The sequence below is a fragment of the Littorina saxatilis genome, linkage group LG2 (genome assembly GCF_037325665.1).
Source record: "Littorina saxatilis isolate snail1 linkage group LG2, US_GU_Lsax_2.0, whole genome shotgun sequence".
NCBI classification, from domain to species: domain Eukaryota; kingdom Metazoa; phylum Mollusca; class Gastropoda; order Littorinimorpha; family Littorinidae; genus Littorina; species Littorina saxatilis.
Window position 1 is genome coordinate 97,640,413 of NC_090246.1, and position 7,333 is coordinate 97,647,745.

Sequence of the window (7,333 nt, forward strand, 5' to 3'; positions counted from 1 at the left end):
AATTTATACATTTATTGTTAAGTGAAAACATCTGAAATTTATAATAATACAGTCAAATCTTGTCAGACAAAAATCAGTACAGCATCTCGTTTCAATAGTGGGTGCCCTCGGAGAGAGCCAAAGATGAACGTGTCAATTTCTTTTCGTGGCTAATGGTTGAATCTGCGTGACAACAACAAATTCCGAGTTCAACACAATTTCCTGTCACACACAGCACTTGACAACAACACGAAAGAAATCTCAACGCGGTGTCAACTTTCTTCATGTGGGTGATAGCAACTTATTGTCTAAAATATCTTCACTGGACAACATCACAGTAGAAGGTAAACTTTGTGTCAGTTTTCTTTGGGCAACCAGGTAATGGTTTGTTCAAACTGACTTCCAGGCAGCCAAGGTTGAGGGCAATTTTCTCTGAAACACCAGCACTTGTCGGCCTCGTGAAAGAAGGCCACAAGGCTAAGGGTTATGCCAAAGTAGACATCAGTTATTCCGAGGTAAGGACACTCTCTTCTGAAATAATGGCCCTAAACAAAATCAGAAAACAAAGTTGAACGGGATGTGACCTCAATTCCCGTGGCTAAAGATTAAACCACAGTGTCCTAGTTTAGCACACTACCTTCAGCACTTGACAGACCCCCCTCCCCCCAAAAAAGCACACACAAACAAAAACGACAACAACGTTAAAAGGGGTAACAACTTGCTTTACGCGTCCAAGGGTTAAATAAAAGTTACTTTCACGGAGTCCCAGTTTAGCACACTTGAGCATCAGCACTTGTCAGTAACATAAAACAAAGTTAAATGTCCACAGCGAAAGGTTCAGCCACAGTAACTGTCACCGCGTCAGTAGACTTTCCTCTGGAGTATCAGCACTTGAAAGTAAGACAAACCAACGCACGGCTAAACAATAGACCACAGTGTCCCAGTTTTGCACACTTCCTAATTAACAACGTTAAATTGCTTTACTAAGAGTTAAGTCGCGAGGATTGTCAAAGTGTCCGAGTTCTGAACTTTTCCCTGGAGCATCAGCATTTGACAACATCACGAAACAAAATTAAACGTGGTGCCAATTTACTTGGCAAACCTAACGATTTATTAAGCCACAGTGACTGCCTCTGTGTCCGAGTTTAGACCATTTTCATCACCACTTAATTGAGAGCAACACGAAACAATGTTTGTCCAGAGTTTAGAAAATGTCAGTGCCCTAGTTCAGCACACTTTCGTCAGGACTTGACAGCAAAACCAAAAAAAGTTAAACTTGGAGCAAAACCACAGTGCCCAAGTTTAGCATAGGTTTTCTCTGGAGTAACTGCACTCACCAGCGTCACGCAACACAATTAAACGAGGTTGTCACATTGCCTTTGACTGCTAAGGGTTCACACGGGGTGACTTTCACAACGTTCAGGTTCAACACAATCCTCTCTGAAGTATCAGCGCAGTACTAGACCACGAAACGGGGCAGACATGCATGCAAGTCGCTGTAGACGGTGAAGGGTGATGTGAGAGTGTGTGTCAGTTACTCCGAGTTAAGGTGAAATATCATTGCAGGACATCAGGGAAGAGTGTAAACATGGTGTCAACGTGCCTTGCACGGCCATGAATTAAGTCGCGGTGACTGACGCAGAATCCAATTTCAGCACATTTTCATCTGAAGCACCACTGCATCACTCTTTCACCGAGAAGGTTAACCTGGTGCCAGCCTTTCGTACAGGTCACATAGGAATTAGGTCAGAGTATCTGCTTCAGAGTCCAAGTTAAGCGCTGCAGTATCTACAGGAGTAACACTTCTAGACTGTATCACGAAGACACGGTTATCCGTGGTGACAATGCGCTCTACGCGGTCAGGGATTAAGCCACATTGACAATCACAGAATCCAAGTCAGCACAGTTTCATCTCACGTGCCAACTTCTCGCTGGACGGTATCACCAAAGAAGGTAACTTCGGTATCACCTCACATTCACAGTGACTGACATAGACTAAACTTTGAGCACAATGTCCCCAACAGAACCACTCCTAATTTGTATTTGAAAAGGTAAGCCTGGAATCAGCTCACATTATACTGTCCAAGGTTAACTCAATGTAACTCCGACAGCCAGCGAGTCCAAGTCGAGCGCTTGAAGACAGTATCAGCAAAGAAGATATTTGTTGTGTCAATCCACTTCACACGGCAAGGGATTCAGTCACTGTGAATTCCACAGAATCTAAGGTTAGCACAATTTCTTCTGACCTCCGAATTCTGGACCGTATCAGCAAAGAAAGTAAACGTGCTTAAAAGTCACAGGGAGTTAATCACAGTGAAATAGTTCAAGATTAGCGCAATTTCCTCTGACTTAGTACCCAGGTTCTATTGAAACCAAATACCACTATTCTGCTGTCAACATAATTTACAAGACTAAACGTTACATCGAGGTAACATCCACAGAGACCAAGCAGGGGTGATGTCAAATAAACGTTACGATGCAAGGAATTACGTCACAGTGACTTTCTTTCTTTTCTTTATTTGGTGTTTAACGTCGTTTTCAACCACGAAGGTTATATCGCGACGGGGAAAGGGGGGAGATGGGCTAGAGCCACTTGTCAATTGTTTCTTGTTCACAAAAGCACTAATCAAAAATTTGCTCCAGGGGCTTGCAACGTAGTACAATATATTACCTTACTGGGAGAATGCAAGTTTCCAGTACAAAGGACTTAACATTTCTTACATACTGCTTGACTAAAAATCTTTTCAAAAATTGACTATATTTTATACAAGAAACACTTAACAAGGGTAAAAGGAGAAACAGAATCCGTTAGTCGCCTCTTACGACATGCTGGGGAGCATCGGGTAAATTCTTCCCCCCAACCCGCGGGGGGTTCACAGTGACTGCTACAGTTGAGCAACAATTGATCACAAATACCACTCCTCGCTAGAATGAACCCACAAAGAAGGTAATCTTGGAGTCAGACGTGCTTTACGAGGCAAGGAATAAAGTCATTGTGACTGCCACAGTTGAGTACACTTGAGCACAAATACCACTCCTAGCTAAAAACGTATCCACAAAGAAGGTAGTCTTGGTGTTATACGTGCTTTACACTGACGACTGAAGGTTAAATCAGAGGGACAGCCACGTAGACTATTTCAAGTTGAGCACAATTACATTTGAAGTACCATCTTCTAGCTAGACTGTATCAGCAAAGAAGGTAATCGTGGTGTCAGCTCCCATTACTCAGCCAAAGATTCAGTCACGGTAACAGCCAACGAGTCCGAGTTGAGGACGTTGTCCTCCGAGTTATCACTGGACATGAGCATGGGCTTGGTCTGGAAGGAGGTGAGTTTGGTCAGCCTGTTGGGCGAGACGTTGGAGCGGAAGGCCAGCTTGACCTGCCCGTTGCAATAGTCTACGGTCATGTGGCGCGTGCTGGAGTACATGGACATTGCTCTCCGGGCCTCGGAGCGCGTGGAGCAGGTGATCATCAGGCGTATCCTCTCGCGGATGCGCTTGCTGAAGAGGCAGTAGACCAGGGGGTTCATGCAGCTGTTGGACGTTCCAAGCCACTGAGCCACGGGGATGACGGAGTCGTGGATGAGCTGCATCTCATCGCTCTGGTCCCCGGGGTTGAAGAATAAGATAATGAGGTTGACCACGTAGAGGGGCAGCCAGGACAGGGCGAAGAGCAGCACGACCACGGCCAGCATCTTGACCACGCGGATCTTAGACTTCTGGATGACCCCGCGCTCCGTGGTGATGCCCGGGGCGTCGCGGTTCCACACCTTCCAGCCGATGAGGAAGTAGCAGCACACGATGAAGGACAAGGGGATAGCGTAGCAGAAGAGGAAAATGGCGCCCAGGAAAAACTCTCCCGACTGTCTGGGGTCCGGCCACGCCTAGGAAAAAAAGACAAAATGTTTTCAAGACTCAAAAAATACAAAATGGGAAAGGTATTGCGCAGCAGAAGAGAAATAAAGAAAAATTGTTTGCAAAACTCAAGAAAGGTGTATAGCGTAGCAGAAGAGGAAAATGGCGCCCAGGAAAAACTCTCCCGACTGTCTGGGGTCCGGCCACGCCCAGGACAAAAACAAAACAAATATGTTTTCAAGACTTAAGACTCAAGAAAGGGACAGGTATCGCGGAGTAGAAGAGGAAAATGGCGACCAGGAAAAAAACCTCTCCCGACTGGGATCCAGCCGAGCTTGGGAAAAAAGAACATATGTTCAAGATTCTCAAGAAGGTTAAGGGTAGGGAACTGGCACCCAAAATAAGCTCCCTTACTCTCTAGGGTCTGGCCATGTCTTGAGGAAAAAGATAAGATTCTCACGACTATATGCGAAAAATCTTGTCACCGTTAACGCAAATGAGAAAATACGTCTCACAAAGTTATGGCATGAATCGATTTGTCTGCAGGCTTTGTCTGCAGATTCAATCAAGTGTGTCCCCATGGGCTACTAATTTTTTGTTAATAAATGTGTTTCTTGATGATGTTACCAGACAGGTTTGGCGCCGTTAATAAAAAGCGTCACGTTTCCACTTAACCCCGATCTAGTAAAGGAGCTTGCTTTTAGAGTTTAAAGTACCTTCCGTCTTGTCTTCTTCTTCTTCTTCGTTCATGGGTTGAAACTCCCACGTTCACTCATGTTTTTGCACGAGTGGGGTTTTACGTGTATGACCGCTTTTACCCCGCCATTCAGGCAGCCATACGCCGCTTTCGGGGGGAAGCATGCTGGGTATTTTCGTGTTTTTGTAACCCACCAAACTCTGACATGGATCACACGATCTTTTCCGTGCGCACTTGGTCTTGTGCGTGCGTGTACACACGAAGGGGGATAAGGCACTAGCAGATCTGCACATAAGTTGACCTGGGAGATCGGACAAATCTCCACCCTTAATCCACCAGGCGGTTGCGGCCGGGATTTGAACTCACGACCTTCCGATAAGGAGGCCGATGTCTTATCGGCAAGGCCACTGCGCCCGTCTTGTGAAAATTTCCTTGAGCACTGCCACACATCTGTTCAGACTGTTACATGTGACCGGACCATCCTTCCATTTGGAGATATACTGAAAATCAATAGCCTTAGTGCATATTGTGCAGAGTTCCATTCTTTTGTGTGCTGAATTGACTTTGTAAATCATGTGTCTGGTGGGTGACACCTATTTCAATCTGCGACATTAATTCAGCAAAACTATAATACTGTGAACAGGAAGCAACCAAAGCAGTTGATTTTGTTGATGTTTTTTCCCAGTGGATGGATGCTCTTCAATCCTGACCAGATCTAATCTGAATGTCGAATATTATATATATATGTCACGTTACTGTAGTGTATTGACATTGTGCATTGAATTGTTTCCCTTTACCGGAAGTACTCTTCTGCGAAAGTGTCTCTTCCCTTGCATCATGGAGTGAAGTCAAGACGTGAGTAAACCTTGCTGTTCCTGAAATCGGTCTATGTCGATGTTGTATGCTTCGAGCATGATTGGAACTGTATTATGTGTGTAAGAAACAGTATCCCTACAGTATCCTACAGTTACTAAAGTTGAATAAAGTTTTATATACACCATCTGAAGTAGTGTACGCAGTGGCTTAAAATTTACATAAGATGGGATGTATCTTTTAGCTCCAAGTCCTACTTCCAGCGCCAAGTTCCCACTCTTGTGCAATGTAACACGACATTCTGGAGGGTGTCTACTCATCCGTTCAACAACCATAGCGGTTTTGCAAAAGAGATATCGACAACTTAATCGTCTTTCAAGAAAAATCGACTTGACTAAATGTAAAAAGTGTGCTTACAAAAACCTCCCAGCAACCTTTGCGTGATCAAAAGCTCTTCACAAGTAGAGACTACTTCTAAAATCAGCCGAAGTGCTTCCTCAACGGGCGAAAAAAGGGCACCTGAGTAATATAGTCCAACACGCACGCTTCTTCAGGGTCAACTCGACCTTCGGAGCTAGGTTGTAGCAGGAAGTGCTTTAAATAGGGGAGTAAAAACGCAAAGTATAGTTATGGGTCTGAATGAATCGGATTACGCAACCAGCCACCTCTGTCTGGCATGCAATTCTGAGAACTGCCAAAAAAGCAACGCCTGCACTTAGTGACCCAAGGCAAGTTGTCAGGTGCACGCCGAATGTGTAAGCTCTGTCCGGGGTGATTGACTTAGTTACTGGGGGTATGAGATAGGCGAGAGAGGTGTCTGATATGTGTTTTGAATTTAGGTATTTAATTGGAGGCCACGACCTTTCTGGTTTTTAAAGGGTGATGAAAAAAAAGACGATGGCACCTACTCACAGACATACAGACAGCCGGCCAAACACACACATACGATCGTACACACACACACACACACACACACACACACACACACACACACACACACACACACACACAACACACACACACACACACACACACACACACACACACACACACATGCTTTTCTGGTGTTTGTTCGTTTGCAATAATTCCAATGCTAATCTGCTTTAAAAAAAAATGTAAACAAAGTCTTGCAGCCAAACAGAACTCTGATGTGGATCGAGCAGGGAATGTCGAGACAGGTGGTGTGCGAGCAAACTGGGACAACGAACTGGAATTGGACCGCACAAAAAAATAGTCTGAACCGTCAGCAATCGGCTGCAGATAGTGAACGAATGAACACGCACGCTCACACCCACTTGAAATAAGACTAGCCCATTACGATTTTTATGGCGATTATTTCTTGGCGGACAATTTCCAACTCCACCTGCTCTTCCTACTAATTTGTATTCCTCTGTCTCTCTTATTCTCTCTGTCTCTGACTCTATGCCTGGTCCTCCCTCTCTCTGTCTCTTGTTCTGTCTCTCCTCGTATCTGTCTCTCCGTCTCTTTTTCTCCCTCTCTCTCTATTTCTCTTTCGATCTCCTCCCCTCTGTCTGAAATGAATGTGTCAACGAAAAATGCAGATGTTGCTGACGACAAGAGCTCCTTCTACCGACTGAACGTGATCATACCTTTTTGCGTTAAAAGGACAGAGGAAACATATAACCTTCTAAATAATATAAAAAATAAAACACCAAAAGCAAAAACAGAAGCACAACGAGACGAAAGCCATTTTAAACTTCTTCTTACATGAGGACACACAGGAGAATTTGTTTTTAAATATTTAGGCTCTTTGTTTTTTTGTGTTTTATTTTTATCAGACATCAACGCCATGGGGAGGATACCCTTATCATAGACTTCAAAGCATAACGTGATAGGAGCATACAGAGACTATCAGGCACAAAGCTTTCATAAGAAAAGTGGCTTTATGCAAAAACAAGCCCCGAAGTCTGTGGCACAGTCGGTCTCTTGAGACAAACTCTTCATTCTGAGGAATTGATTGTAATTCAA

General features: G+C 44.4%; 1 protein-coding gene across 1 annotated transcript in view; it reads right to left on the bottom strand.

Annotated features, from left to right (window-relative positions):
* Positions 1 to 3,200: 3,200 nt before the first annotated feature.
* Positions 3,201 to 7,333, bottom strand: part of LOC138960452 (neuropeptide SIFamide receptor-like) — a 62,137-nt gene continuing 58,004 nt past the window's right edge. Inside the window, exon 4 of the mRNA XM_070332363.1 lies at positions 3,201 to 3,863. Within this exon, the coding sequence (XP_070188464.1) occupies positions 3,201 to 3,863 (663 nt within the window). The remainder of the gene's footprint in view (positions 3,864 to 7,333) is intronic.